Genomic DNA, 16,180 nt, shown 5'->3' on the forward strand with positions numbered 1-16,180 from the left:
ACATGACCTGAGCAGTCGGGGGTGGCCGTGAGCTGATTGTTGTAGAGGGGGAGGGGGAGGAGCTGTGGTGGTGTTGGAGAGGGGCAGGGGTAGGGTGGGAGGAGGAGGAGGGGGCTACAGCGTGGAGGGCTGGGCTGGGGGGGGGCGTGGATGCCTAATCAAATCTATTGAAAAATTTGTTTAGGTTATCTGCCCACTTCTGATCCCCAGTGACCTGGCGGTCGGGTCCTTTATGGCCTGAGATGGTCTTCAGGCCCCTCCACACCTCGCTGACGTTGTTCTGCTGCAGCTGGTCCTCCATCTTCCTCCTGTACATATTCTTCCCCTCTCTGATTTTCCTCCTCAGCTCCCTCTGGACAGCCTTCAGCTCGTCCTTGTTTCCAGACTTAAAGGCCCTTTTCTTCTCCTTAAGAAGGGCCTTAATGTCCGGGGTGATCCAGGGTTTGTTGTTGGGATAACACCGTACAGACCTGGTGGGTACGGTGTTATCCACACAGAAGTTAATGTAATCTGTGACGGTGTTTGTGAGACCGTCAATGTCCTCCCCATGAGAGTCACAGAATAAATCCCACTCTGTTCTGTGGAAACAGTCCTTCAAAGCATCTTCTGCCTCGTCGGACCATCTCCTCACAGTGCGGGACACAGCTGGTTGCCTTTCCACAAGAGGCTTGTAGACGGGCAGGAGATGAACCAGGTTGTGGTCTGCTCTTCCCAGGGGGGGGGGGTGATGATATGTATGCCTCCTTTGTGTTGGCATAGCATAGGTCCAGTATTTTACTGTCTCTGGTGAAACAAGTAACATACTGGGTGAAGGTGGGCAGAGTGGAGGACGGGGGGGCGTGATTAAAGTCTCCAGAGATGAGGATGAGGGCCTTTGGGTGCTGCGTCTGCAGCCTGCTCGTTAGGGAGAGGAGGACGTCGCAGGCTGCGTCCGCGTCGGCAGAGGGGGGGACATACGCAGCTATCACAATGGCGTGTGAGAACTCCCGCGGCAGATAATACGGCCGCACGCCGACCGCCAACAGTTCAATGTCCCGGCAGCAGTGCCGCTCCTTCACAGTGATGTGTCCAGGGTTACACCACTGATCATTCACGAACACTGCCAGCCCTCCTCCTTTCCTCTTTCCGCTCTCCCTCGTCCTGTCCGCCCGCACCAGATTGAACCCGTCCAGATGAACGGCCGTGTCTGGAATCGCCGCGCTCAGCCATGTCTCCGTAAACACCATGACGCTGCACTCACGGAAGTCCCTCTGATGCCGGGTCACCGCCGCCAGCTCATCCATCTTGTTGGGGAGAGATCGTACGTTCCCCATGATGATGGACGGGAGGACAGGTCTGAATTTCCTCCTCCTGGCCCGGCGTGCAACTCCGGCACGTTTCCCCCGCTTCCTCCTCCTCAGCTCCCGGGGGATGTCGGGTTTCTCCTGGGGCAGCACCGCGTTGCTACGGAGCGCCAACAGCTGATCCCTACTGTAAACAATAGGGCCCTGGCTGCGTATGGGGTCCACAGACACGGTCGTGACCAGTGTAAAAAACAGCATGAAGACCAACGCATGTACAACAAACTTGGTCTCCATGGCACACTACTTAGTTACTTTAAAAAAAATTGAAAAAAAAGAGGTAAGAAAAAAAAACAGTTAGAAAGAGGAAACAAGACCGGTGTGGGAGAGCTGCCGTAATCAGTCGCCACTAGTGCAACGCCATCTTAGAATCTGAATCTTATCCGACCACTTTCTTTTTTGCTCAACATAGTTACTATGGATTAAAATATTAAGACAGAAATCAGACGACGCACCATCACGACAGGCATAAATCAACTACTGAGCGAGAAAAATCCCACGTAGCACAGGTAGGCTAATCGATGTAGCGTGATCACCTGCTGCCAGTGATGGCTAAGGGGGGTGTGTCATCACAAATTGACATGATGTGTCAAACGTGCACAGTGATTTCGGCGGAGGTCCAGAAAAAACACCCGGCACAATGTGTTGACGATGTGTTGGGTTCAGTGGAGACCTCTGTCTCAGCTGAACCCCTGAGACCGACTCATCTAAGCCCTAGAGTTCGATCGAACTCAGGTAAAGAACCACTGCTCTAACATGTGCTGTCCCTCTGATGTACTTATTCCTGATCCTATCCATCCTGGTCAATCGCAAAGAGAACCTCAGCATCTTCATCTCTGCTTCTTCCAGCTCTGTCTCCTGTCTTTTCCTCAGTGAGGCTGTCTCTAGACCAAACAACATCGCTGGTCTCACCACAGTTTTGTACACCTTTCCTTTCATTTTAGGTGAAACTCTTCTATCTCTATTGATATGTAATACACCTTATTTACATCCCTCTAGTTTCAGGTTAAGTAAGGTTGTTCAGGCATCTAATACCCTCACAATGCTTCTCCTGGGACATTTCCACAATAATTTAGAAAATGATATCCAAGTCCACACTGAGTTATCCTGGTCGTACTTGGTCAAAAAACATTCTTCTTCTTATTTTCTTTTTAAGAGAAACATGCCTCCAAAGTTCTTTTTCTGCCTCTAAGGCAGAAAAAGGAAGGAACTTCATCTCAAAGGAAGTTCATTTACACTTAAAATTACACTGTTTATTTATATAAGGAGTGTAAACTCAACTCACTAAAATATTTCATATAAAGGCCTATTTCACTGCAAATCCACACCACACAGCATATCAGTGTCACACTTTACTGTGTCCTGACTTATGATGAGCAAGATTCCTTCTTAAACTCATCATCTAAAAGAGCAAAACCATTCGACCTTGGTTCGATTGTATTAAGCACTGAAGTTTTCTTGCTTCTGACCCTTGCAAAGAAAGTAATGGCGACTTGACATCTCACCACAGCTCTTGAGAGATAAGCAGTTTACTAAAGCAGAATTGTTTGGAAGCTTTTTATAGGCCTAAGGGTAGAAAGTATTAAACAGTGCAACATAACCTTAACCCTCGAAGAAGAAGAAGAGGATTTTTCGATTTTTACAAAAACACTTTCATTACACTCAAACATTTTACAATTTTACATTATATGAAAAGTGCTAAAGTGCTTCAAAAAAACTAAAAACCATCAATGAAAATAAATACAATTGAAAAATCAGTGCATTACATAAGGAAATTTGCAAAAGTAAGTTGATCATCAACTAAAGGGCATAGGACATTTTTGTGGCACCAGATATTCCTAAAGCTGTTCAGGTCTTTTGTCATTTTATAAAAAACAAATTCCACTGATAAGCGATATCTGATGTTGCAACAAAAAACAGTAGCTGCTTCATGAACAGTATTGGTTTCGATCTTCCTCTTTCTGGTCACATAAATTGTGAGTTTTGCTTCTCCAGAGATGAAATTCAAAAGCAGCCACTTTTTTTGATTCATTTTCTTGAACCCAGCACCATAAATAAATTTTCTGATGTTAAAATTTTCACTGAACAAATTAAAAACATTTATCAAAAGAGTGAAGAACACTGCAGGTCTCTTACACTCACTAAAACCATGAAAAACTGTCTCACAAAAGGGACTTAAGAGATACTGGCTTGACACAGCAGGATTAAAAACAGATAAAAGCATTGGAACCGATGGCACCATGTAAAATCTTCCACTGGAGGTTGGCTGTTTTTTTCTTGAGGGAAGGTTTGTATAAAAGTCTCCTGTGAGTCAGGTCAATTTCCCGTCATTCTGTTGGTCCAGGCGCTCGTCACACAGGCCTTTCTTGTGAATTACTTTCACACAGTTTTTGTACAGTATTTTTTTGTTGGCCGTGTGCAGGCTGACTTCTCGATCATCTCTGAGGAGAGGACCTTCCAGCTCTCCAAACAGGGGACTGATGGGGACCTCCTGGAAAGGATCTTTGCTGACCAACACAGTTCTTCCAATATAATCCAGGAGGAGGCCTCTCTCCCTCCCAGAGATTCTTTGCCTCCACAGTTCTAGCACCCTCTGAGCCACCCTGGTGGACTGGATGTTCAGCAGGGAACTCAAAGCCTGGCCATCCGCCAACGCCGGCCCGGCGTTGTCCACCAGCTGCTGGAGGGTCAGGGTCCTGGTTCTGTAAACCACTGTTTGTAGTGGGCCCAGATGTGGCCCCACTGCAGACATCCAGCCTGGCTCCATACACTAGTGGTTCCTTCAGTAACCAGAACAAAGAGTCAGAACTTGTTCCTGAACTGCTTTTAAAAAGGGCCCATGACTTAAAAACACCATGATAAAAAGGAGGCAAACCATTCAACTTTAGAAATTTAGAATCAATTAAAAACAGTGCGGCATCCAGCCCCAAGTTACTCACACGTTGGAATATGCAGCTAGCCACCTCGCTCCACGTCAGATCCGCTGGTCCGGTCAGAAAATGCTGGATAAACTGTAATTTGAACGTGGCTGTTCTACTAGCCAGGTAGATGAGGCCCTGTTCCCCCTCCTCTCTCAATAAAAAAACTCTCCCTGAGGCATCCAATGTAGCCCATCCCAGAAAAAGTCAGCAAGTTTAGTCTGGATCTGCGCTAGAAAACCTGATAGAGGGTCCATACAGGCCAAGCGGTGCCTCAACTGTGAGGCCACCAGGTTGTTTATGACTAAATCTCGACCTCTGTACGACATTCTGGGGAGCAACCATTTCCATTATTTTAGTTTTCCTTCTATTTTTTCAGTGACTCCCTCCCAGTTCTTCCTGGTTCTTGTCTCATTTCCCAGGTACACACCGAGATATTTGAGACCATCTGTCTTCCAATACAAGTTTTGAGGAAGACCTGGGAGGTTGTAATGCCATTTACCAACAGCAAGGGCTTCGCTTTTGCTCCAGTTTACTTTTGCCGCAGTTAGAACATTGAATAAACTCGTTCAAACCACTAAAACATCAACATCCCTCTAGTTTTTAATAAGAACAACAACATCATCACCATAGGCAAATAAAATAATGCTCTCTTTAAAACCAGGTAAAATCGAACCGTGGATGCTTTTGCGGATTTTACAGAGGAAGGATTTTAGGGAGAGTGCATAGATCATCCCAGACAAAGCACAGCCCTGCCGGATGCCCCGGTGCACTCTGAAAGGAGCACACAAACTGCCGTTAAACTTCAGGATACTCTCAATGTCACTGTACAACACTTGGCAATAAAACAGGTGCTGAACCCAAACTTCTCCATAGTTTTCCAGATTAAGCTGTGCTCAACACGATCAAATGCCTTTTCCTGATCCAATGAAATGAGACCTGCCGGACACACAGTAGGTCTGATCCCGGTGGATGACCTGCTCCATAGCTCCCCTCAGCCTGTTAGCCAAAGCCTTGAACAGAACCTTTTAATCCGTGCAGAGTAGTGACACAGGGCGCCAGTTCTTGATGTCCTGCAGATTGCCTTTTTTAGGCAGGAGGGCAACGACACCCCTCTGGGAGGACAGTGGCAAAGAGCCCGAAGCCAGACTTTCATTGAACACTTCCAGCATATCACGTGGTAGAATGTCCCAGAATGCTTTGTAAAATTCTACCGTCAGACCATCAATGCCTGGAGCCCGTTGTCCCTGCATGCTCTGCAGGGCAGTGTGGAGCTCCTCCAACTCCAGTGGCCGGTCGAGCCTTGAGTTTATCTCTGTAGAGACTTGAGGTAGCTCTGCATAGAACTCCTCCAACAGTGGCTGGTTTTCCTGGTATTCACCGTTGTACAAAGATGATAAAAACTCACAGCTCACCTTCTGATCTGTCAGGGCTCTGTCAGCTCCTGCCCTGTGTCAGATAGCATGGAGTGGATCACGTTGGTCTATCCATGCTTCCACTCCAGGCAGAAGAAGAAGCTAGAGAGAGCATTCTTCTCTGCGATGTTTTGCACCCTGGATCTGACCAGTGCACCCTGTACTTTAGTGTCCAACAGGTTGGCTAAAGCCATTCTTTTGGACATGAGGATTTCAATATACCTCTGATTTCCTGTGGAAGCGCTGTCTCTAACTCCACGATCTCAGCCTCCAGTTCTTTCATAGACTGGCAGGTTTCCTGTGTGAAGTTCAGAGTATACTGCTGGCACAGGAGTTTTATCTCCATCCTGCCATAGTCCACTACTGCCTAAGATAAGTAAAATCAGCTTTCCTAAGTTTAAAAGCGCTCCAAAAATAACTTAAAACCTCTCTAAAGCCTCTGTCTAAAGCTAAAACTGAATTAAAATCTTCTTCTTCTTTTCATTTCGGCTTTTCCCTTCAGGGGTCGCCACAGCGAATCAATTGCCTCCATCTAACCCTGTCTTCTGCATCCTCTTCTCTCACACCAACTACCTTCATGACCTCTTTCACTACATCCATAAACCTCCTCTTTGGTCTTCCTCTCGGCCTCCTGCCTAGCATACAAGTCATCATAAGCCCCTTGTTTGGCCTTTGCTACCTCTACCTTCACCTTACGCTGCATCTCCCTGTACTCCTGTTTACTCTCCTCAGTCTCTCGGTGTCCCACTTCTTCTTAACTAACCTCTTTCTCTATATACACTTCTGTACCTCCTCATTCCACCACCAAGTCTCCTGATCTACTTTCCTTCCAGATGACACACAAAGTACTCTCCTACCTGTCTCTCTGATCACATTAGCTGTAGTTGTCCAGTCATCTGGAAGCACCTCCTGACCACCGTCTTAACTCCTTCCTAAAAGTCATGCAACACTCTTCCTATTTCAGCTTCCACCATTTCGTCTTCTGCTCTGTCTTTGACTCTTCATCTTCCTCACCACCAGAGTCATCCTACACACCACCATCCTATGCTGTTTGGCTACACTCTCGCCTACCACTACTTTGCAGTCACTGATCTCCTTCAGATTACACCGTCTACACAAGATGTAGTCTACCTGTGTGCTCCTACCACCACTCTTAAAGGTCACCCTATGTTCCTGCCTCTTCTGAAGGAAAGTATTCACTGTAGCCATTTCCATCCTTTTTGCGAAGTCAACCACCATCTGTCCTTCCGCATTCCACTGTCTCACCGGGTGGGTCTCGTGGAGCAGCGCTGATGCGCTTCGGACAGGCACAATGTGACCCTCCTCCACACAGCCAAAACATTTAAGCTGAGAGGAGCTGGCGTACAGCGTGTAGTCATATTCATCTACCGTAACAACGAAGCAGTAATTAAATTCTTCTGCTTTATTGTTAAGGATCATAGATACCTGTCGGCGGTAACACACGACGTGTCTCAGCTGCGGGGACTTGCACCCCGACGGGACTTTCGTAATGAGCGAAACAACTTTTCTGTGTCAAGAGAGCTCTTTAATCAGGAATTCGTCACTGATGAAAAGGGGAACGTTTGACAGTGTGATTTTAGATGCCGGCTGTGACAACGGCATGACCTGTTCAAACAGTCCGTGTACAGTTATCCCACTTTGAATCAGTTACTTCACCTGTTCTACCTTCTCCACGAAAATAACAACTGCCCTGTTCATCCGGCCAGCAGATTTCCCCACATTGCACCCGATAACATCCTCCACTGCAAGTGCCACCTCTTCCACACTGCAAGGAAAAACCACCCTGATTCCGTGACTCCTTGTCAGCGATGTGAAGTCACCAGAAGTCACGATGACATCTGAGTGGCTGCCAACCAGCCCACGCCTGACTGGCAAAAACCACACAAAAAACTGACAGTAGACAACACTAAACACTAAGGACAAACCTAATTAATAATATACAAAATACAAACATAAAGACAAAATGTAAAGATGGAAAAAATTGCTGGAACACACTCAGCAGTTTCCACTCACTTCATTCACTTTTACCACAAGAAGAAGAAGTACACTTTAATGATACACTTTAAAACAACATGAAATTGAATTTAGAACTGAATGGCTTTGTCCCCCGCCCAGTAATGTAGTGATCTATGGGACACAGGCCAAAGATGAGATGGCACGACTCTGCAGTTTCTATATTCATTGGTGAACACTTACTTCATATCACCCATCCTGGCTTTGTGTCTGCAATCAATAATTCATTTCAGAGATAGAGACCCCAAGGCCTTCCTCGCTGTAATGAATTGAATATTACACTTCTAATAATGAGATCAATAGAAGCCACTGGTGAAATGGTATTTGACCATTTGTAAGCTTGAGTTCATGCCTTTACTTTCCTTCCATGAATTGTGTAGAATGAATTCAAGCAGAACAGACGTTCTAAATCCTAAAGAAATTAAAGTTACTAATCCAATTCGGATGTTGCAGCACAGTGTCACTAAGAGAATATAATTTCAAATTCATTCATCAAATTTCTATATAATTTACCTGCAATCCTGTGGAGCTCCTCCTTGATGATTCTGACGGGTTTTCCTCCAGGGAAATAGAAAACCTGGGGTAATACTTTCAAAGCGAGGTGCACTGAGCGTCTCCCATATTGTATAGAAAACTTTTTCGCAAATAAAGAATAAAAACTGAACATAGCAATACACGCAGCGCTGCTGCAGATGTGATGATGGTTTAGGTTGTGTGTGTGTGTGTGTGTGTGTGTGTGTGTGTGTGTGTGTGTGTGTGTGTGTGTGTGTGTGTGTGTGTGTGTGTGTGTGTGATGGACACGAACCAGTACCGATTAAAAAGCGATACAAAAATATTCAATTCTCTCTGAATTAATGCTGAACCTTCACCAGTGGGATCCTCGTCAAACGGCTCTGCCATGTTTGCCTGTAAAATAACTCTAAAATACAAAGTTTTTTATTAAAAAATATATATATATTATACAGTGGTACCTCTACTTACGAAATTAATTGGTTCCAGAAGAAATTACGTACGTAGAAAATTACATACGGTAAGTAGAGACGCATTTCCATGCAAATGCCCTAATCCGTTCCAACACCACAAAAATTCCGACATAAATGTTTTATAAAGCATAAAAATGCATCAAAACATGTAACAAATACATGTTAAGATTAAATTATTACACAATAAATGAGAGTTGTGCATAACGTAAAAAACAAATAGAGTAAAGAATAAAAATGACGGTCATTTACCTTTTAACAGCTGTCCCCATTGTTTTTTTGCCCTCTTTGGTTCATGCGCTCCTATCTCATGATGCCAAACAACAGAGTGAATTCCAGTCCTCCTTTTGAACTTCTCCAACCACCCACGCAATGCCCTAAACTCCTTAAACTTCCTTTTGTTTTAATAACGTGGCGACTGTAGATGCATTTCGGCCATATTCTTAAAAGTTATTGTATTTGCTCAAAACTATCAGAACACCTCAGTGGTCGAGTGCTGAATGCCGAAGACACTGTATAAGCACCAATCTAGCTCCACACAGGTGGAGTGGCATCCCTCTTAATCAATGGGATGTCAGGAAGATACGTAATAGGTAATAGCCAATGGCAGAGCAGCTATGATAATGTTGCGTTCAGGAACCTGTGGGAGATTCGAATATCAGCTGATACTGTGTTTTTACATTACGTAAGTCGAAATTTCTTTTGTAAGTAGAGGCAATATTTTCCTGCTGACAAATTTTGTAAGTAGAAAATTTTGTAAGTAGAGACATTTGTAAGTAGAGGTTATTAATATTATTTATTATCACCAATCAATTTCTATGGCCATTATTTCCTAAAGCCCAATGTAAAGTTATAAAGTGTTTTTGATAACAAAAATAAATCCCCAAAATAAATAGATTTGAAATTTTGAGAACATGGAACCATTGAATATTTTTCAGTTTGTCAAAAATCACTGAGTTAATATTTTACATCATTTTCCTTTAAAAAACATGTCTCTTGTTACAACTCATGTCATGTCTGATCTTTGTTTGCAGAGTATTTGGCATGTCCCCCATTGTTCAGAGCAACTGCTCCTACACATGGAAGCTCATGGTGCATCCAGAGCGTAAATGGTACCACTTTGTTAATCCCATCACACTGCTAATTCTCTACTACACCCTTGCTACCCTCATCCGCTTGTGGCTGCAGGAACCCATCGACCAGCTGATGGTGAGGACAGAAATGTCGTTAAAACACATGACCTTTCTTATTCACTAGTTTGTGCTATATGATGTTTGTTGGTCTCAGAGCTTCTTTAATTTAAGTAGGTTTGATTGTGAAGAAATCACCGATTTATTTCTGTGCATTGAAAAATGAACTGCAGATGTAATCAGAGTTTTATGAAGGTGAATGGTGTTTAAAACAGTAATAAATATTCCGGAGTCTGACAAATCATATCTTTCAGCTTTAAATTAAAAAAAAGTCTCAAAGTATGGAGTAGTAGATGCATTGCATTTGGGGTATTTAATCATTAAGATTTTTACTTACTTGTCAACACTAGCTAAATGAGCTGAATTGACTCCTAATGTCTGGAAATTATGCACAATGATTCTTTGAGATAAAAAACGAAAAACCAGAAAGCAAGGCTAGTGCAATGCCGATCATTGTCTCCTTGTGAAATAACTTTTTTTTTTAATCTCTGTGTTGCATTTACTGTAATTTAATATTTATGTTAATAAATTTCAGTAAGCTCAATGAAAGCTGAAATTAGGTGGATGGTAAATTGGTTGAGTTGAATTTGGCACAAAACACCCAGTGTTCCTCCTCAGTGAATTCCAGACAGTGTACTGAAATAGAAAACAAATTAAATTAAATGTGCACCCAGGTGGCCTCCTGACCAGAGGCTGCAGCTATCTGCTATAGTTCTGGTGTTATATGACACATTGATGGTCTAATTTTGACAAAGCACAGCTGTAACACTGCAGCATTGTGATGCTATTTGAAGATAAAACAATATATACTCTTTTGTTACATGTGAAAATCTGATAATTAATGAAGTGATGATAAGGATGTCATTGTGTGAATGAAATGATGATCTTTGTACCTCAAATGTGAGATTATTTTTGATAAAGGTGAGGACTGTAGTTTTACATTTTATATTATTTACATTTTATAAATACTATTTTCAGATGCATCAGACTGTATGATATGAAGAAATGAATGTCATACACCATTAATCACTTCCTAATTTCTTTAGTTTTTTTTCTAATGAGAAAATCAATTAAATTACAGGATCTTGTTTCTTTAGATCTGAAGCCTGTAGGCAGGAGACGGTTAGTCTTAATTTAAAACATTTAAACCCATCTATTAATTTAGTGCAAAGAATCAAAAGCGTGTAGGGTTGTCATTTTCTTGCTATTAGAATAAATAACATTTTAAAATTAAAATTTTATGTCTTATGAAAGTAAATACTTAATCCACAACTGTGGTGTCACTTAATTTCCATTGAATTTAAAGGTACAGTTCACCCAAATGACAAACCCCAACAACAAAGAACAATCTTTTATTTATCCCACAATGTAGAAATTATTTCTGCGCTCACACAAATGTAAGCTTGAATTACACACACACAAGCACCTATAGACATGTGGCTGTCCATTGGTGGAGTGATGCCCATCACTCCATCGGTGGAGTGCTGGGCAGCCACATGTCACCCCACTGGGGCGGCAGTGGCTCATTGATAGAGCGCACGGTAGAGGGGGTTGTCCAGTGTTCTCAGATCGGCGGTTCGATTCCAGCTCCCGCCAAAAAAAAAAACACCCGGAGGTGAGCTGACAGTGGGGGATGTCAGCTCACCTCCAGAGCACTGTCGAGGCGCCCTTGAGCAAGGCGCCATCCCCCTTACAAGTCACTCATTTGGGGCACACCACAAAAGAGCTGCCTGCTACTTTACGTCCTCTGCATGCGTACAGGCCGTGTGTGTGTGTTTGCACATGATTGGATTTGTCTGACTAACTAGAGTGTGCTCTTAATTTCCCTTCGGGGATTACTAAAATATATTAAATTTTTAAATTAAAAATGTCATTGCCCAGGGAGCAGTTTTAGGGGCCATCTGGACTAAACTACTGCTGCTCAACATTTTAAAAGATAAAAAATACTTTCGATTTAAATTTTTTAATCAAATAAGGAAATTATTAGAAATATGAGAATTGTTTCATTGTCAATGAAAATATTTTTATGCTGTGTGAACCGATTACAAAACCTGTTCATCCTATTTTATGTTGTGGCTGTAAAACAGAAAGCAAAATATAAAAATTTATGTGAATGAAAAGAGGTTGGCAAGATAGAGAGACAGAGATGGGAAGGATGTGCAGCAGGTTATGGTGATTAAGGATAGGGATGGAGGTGTATTGACAGGTGCCAGTCGTGTGATGGGAAGATGGAAAGAGTACTTTGAAGAGTTGATGAACGAGGAAAATGAGAGAGAACAAAGACTAGAAGAGGTGACTGTTGTGGACGAGGAAGTAGCAAGATTAGTCAGGATGAAGTGAGGAGGGCATTGAAGAGGATGAAGAGTGGAAAGGCACTCGGTTGTGATGATATACCTGTGGAGGTATGGAAGTGTCTAGGAGAGGTGGCAGTAGAGTTTCTGACTGGGTTGTTCAACAGGATGTTAGATACTGAGAAAATGCCCGAAGAATGGAGAAGCGTGCTGGTGCCCATTTTTAAGAAAAAGGGAGATGTGCAGAGTTGTGGCGACTACAGAGGAATAAAGCTGATGAGCCATACAATTAAGTTATGGGAAAGAGTAGTGGAAGCTAGACTAAGGGCAGAAGTGAGCATTTGTGAGCAGTAGTATGGTTTCATGCCCAAAAAAAGAGTACTACAGATGCAGTATTTGCTTCGAGGATGTTGATAGAGAAGTACAGAGAAGGCCAGATGGAGCTGCATTGTATTTTTATAGATCTGGAGAAAGCTTATGACAGGGTGCCCAGAGAGGAACTGTGGTATTGTATGAGGAAGTCTGGAGTGGCAGAGAAGTATGTTAGAGCAGTGCAGGACATATATGAGGACTGTAAGACGTAGGTAACTTTGTAAGGTGTGCTGTAGGTGTGACAGAGGAGTTCAAGGTGGAGGTTGGACTGCATCAGGGATCCGCTCTGAGCCCTTTCTTGTTTACTATGGTGATGGACAGGCTGACAGACGAGGACAGGAATCTCCATGGACTATGATGTTTGTAAGACAGTAGACAGGCAGTAAGACAGAGTACATGTGTGTAAATGAGAGGGATCCAAGTGGAAGAGTGAGGTTACAGGGAGAAGAGATCAAGAAGGTGGAGGATTTTAAGTACTTAGGGTTAACAGTCTAGAGCAATGAGAGTGTGGAAAAGGGGTGAACAAGCGTGTACAGGCAGGATGGAAGTATCAGGTGTGATGTGTGACAGAAGAGTTTCAGCTAAAATGAAAGGAAAGGTGCACAAAACTGTGGTGAGACCATCGATGTTTTTTGGTCTAGAGACAGTGTCACTAAGGAAAAGACAGGAGACAGAGCTGGAGGTAGCAGAGATGAAGATGCTGAGGTTCACTTTGGGAGTGACCAGAATGGATAGGATCAGGAATGAGTACATCAGAGGGACAGCACATGTTAGAGGTTTTGGAGATAAAGTCAGAGAGGCCAGACTGAGATGGTTTGGACATGTCCAGAGGATAGTGAATATATTGGTAGAAGGATGCTGAGTTTTGAACTGCCAGGCAGGAGGCCTAGGGAAGACCAAAGAGGAGGTTCATGGATGTAGTAAAAGAGGACATGAAGGTAGTTGGTGTGAGAGAAGAGGATGCAGACCCCTGGCATTTCCCCACAGTGAAAAGCCTTTTTCTTCTACAGAAGAGGATGTGAATGAAAACCAAAACCATCCCCCTGACAAAATATATGGGAAACACATTGTTTCTTAAAGATGAAGTAATCAATGTTGTATGTCATTGTGGAACTTCACAATTAAATGGCATAAAATGTGTGTAAAAGTGGATTTCATTGTTATGTTGAACTTGAAACTCAACCTGTCTCCTCAGAGCTGAACACTCAGCCCTTCTGTCTTGTAATAGAGCTATAGATTAGTGTTTTTATAGAGGGATCAATACTTCCCTGCAGGACTATTATTGATCCCCCACTCTCGAGTAACTTTGTGCGTGCGTGCGTGCATGTGTGTGTGTGTGTGTGTGTGTGTGTTTTAATCATTTGCTGACAGCTCTTTTGTTATAGACTGGATCATGATAGACCTCATTATATTTCAGACACACTGTTAACATTTATAAGTTAAGTTAATCCTTCATCTCTAAATTCTCTGCTGATAAAAAATAGCTATAAGATCAGCATATTGTTGAAGTAAATTGTACTAATACATATTTATAATTTTACTAAAAATATGTGCATACAAATAACTTAATCATAGAACAGCAAAGAAGTCCTTTATTGTAGTTTGATTTTCAGTATGTTTGGTATTCATGTTGCCTGGATACTACAATGATGTGACTCTATGAGAAGAAATTCAGGAAAATATAAGTAAGATGTTACATTTCCTTTTTTTTTTAAAAAAAAAAAAAGGTTATCCAGCTCTTGAGTTGTAATACTCCCCCATTGTAAAATTGACTTCCTTACAAACTGATTACAAATTATATTCAGAGGGCCCTTCTCATATCAAAACCCAGATGTGAAGATGTTTCCAGACCAAATAACCTATCTGTGTTATTTCAGGATGAGAAAAATGGCGATATGTGTGAGGAGGAAGATCTGGCAGGAATCCAAACAAATAACTCAGCCACCAGGAAGAGGCAGATGTGGTGGGAATCACGGCAGTGCACAGACGAGAAGAACGTATGTCCTCATTAATATGCAAAATGGTTACAAAATACTAATTGTTGCTTTATACTGTATCATCATGAAAAAAACAACTGAACCTTTAAGACATTAATTTTCTGACCATATAGCCTAAAGTATAATTTTAACCGCAAAGAACGAGGGCGCACTGTACTTCTAAAGTTTGTACTGGAAAACATATCATTTTTACATTCTTTGAGCTTTCATTTTCACCATAAACCCATCGCTGGAAAGATTTCATCTGGAAATCCCCCCCCACACACACACACACACTGTTGCAGCTTCTAACCTTGGTTCCATATCAATGTCTGTAGTCTGTCTCCAGTGGCCGGCTCTTGACATTTAAAGGTTTTTATAGAGCAAATACACGCACAGATGACTTATGGGCTGGATTTACAAAGCAGTGCTGTTTGACTTTATTCCTGCTCATCAGCGACCATAAAAAGAAAAAAAAAAAACAGGCATCTGACATCCACGATAACACACCTTGCTTTGTTTGCTCTTTCTTCACCTAGCTTCTCTCTACCCAGGATGGCATCAGCACTACTGAGGTGGGGGCTGATCTGAATCAAATTTGTGCATTTTATCGCCTTTTTACATTTTCTGTTATCCTGCAAGAACAGGAATTACTATGAAGTGCTTTTCACACTGCACCATTACAATTCAAATGTTACTCCTTTTCCGACAAACAATCATTCACACGCCATCACACTTATGAGCAGTTTGGAACCAGCCAAGTTACCTGAAGTGCATGTTTTTGGAGAAGGCAGGACGCGGAGAACCCGAATAGAACCCATAGACACAGGGAGAACAAACAATGACAACAAACTCTGCACAGAGCAGAACTCGAAACCATAAACGTCTTGATGTGAGGCGACAGCGCTGCCCATTGCACCACTGTGCCACCCCTGAAAAATATTAGATTTTTTTTAATTAAGAAAAACATTTGTGCTCCATGGTCATCAAATGACAATGTTTTGTAGCACAATCAAACTTATGCAAAAATGCTTCTTATATGTTTAATATGATTCAAGATTTATCTGAAGCAGCTTCTTCGTTCCTGACATTTCACTTATGTAGCTTGCATTCCCATGTTTCTAAAAGTACAGATAGGTCGATGCAATATCAAAATAGCTTCTGTATTATGAAATGGTTTTTTTGGGGAGGGTTATCAAACATTTTTTGGTGGACATATTTTACAACTAATTGCAGTGTGAAAGGTTTAAAAACAAAACTCCCCATACTGCCCTACAAAACCAAAGTGTGTGAACTATATGTCAAATCAGATCTGTAATTAGCTTCTTCTGGTGATTAGAAATAATAGTAAATCGTTCAATTTTGCAAATTCAACAACCAAGCCTGTTTTTGTGGGGCAGAAAGCTGTTAAGACATGTGATACCATAACATATCTGTTCCTCAGTTAGAAATAATTTGTGTTCTACAGGCTGTGCCCACCTTAAATGGGATGTCCTTTGATTTTGTCACGAGTGAGAATGGACCAGTCTGTCTTGACTTGTACTCTACACCCCAGTATAAAATGGACCAGGCCAGGGATGGTACAGGTGAGACATTTAACTTACAAGGTTTTCTCCCAAAGGTTCCCTGAATAGAAAAAAGATGTGGAAATACAATGCGATGAT

The 16,180-nt window shown here is 42.3% G+C and overlaps 1 protein-coding gene across 1 annotated transcript in view; it reads left to right on the plus strand.

Annotated features, from left to right (window-relative positions):
- LOC137612591 (piezo-type mechanosensitive ion channel component 2) overlaps positions 1 to 16,180 on the plus strand; it is a 199,792-nt gene that overhangs the window by 56,986 nt on the left and 126,626 nt on the right. The window contains exons 8-11 of the mRNA XM_068341199.1: positions 9,722 to 9,896; positions 14,418 to 14,537; positions 15,056 to 15,091; positions 15,985 to 16,102. Of these exons, the coding sequence (XP_068197300.1) occupies positions 9,722 to 9,896; positions 14,418 to 14,537; positions 15,056 to 15,091; positions 15,985 to 16,102 (449 nt within the window). The remainder of the gene's footprint in view (positions 1 to 9,721; positions 9,897 to 14,417; positions 14,538 to 15,055; positions 15,092 to 15,984; positions 16,103 to 16,180) is intronic.

This window comes from Antennarius striatus, chromosome 18 (assembly GCF_040054535.1).
Source record: "Antennarius striatus isolate MH-2024 chromosome 18, ASM4005453v1, whole genome shotgun sequence".
NCBI lineage: Eukaryota > Metazoa > Chordata > Actinopteri > Lophiiformes > Antennariidae > Antennarius > Antennarius striatus.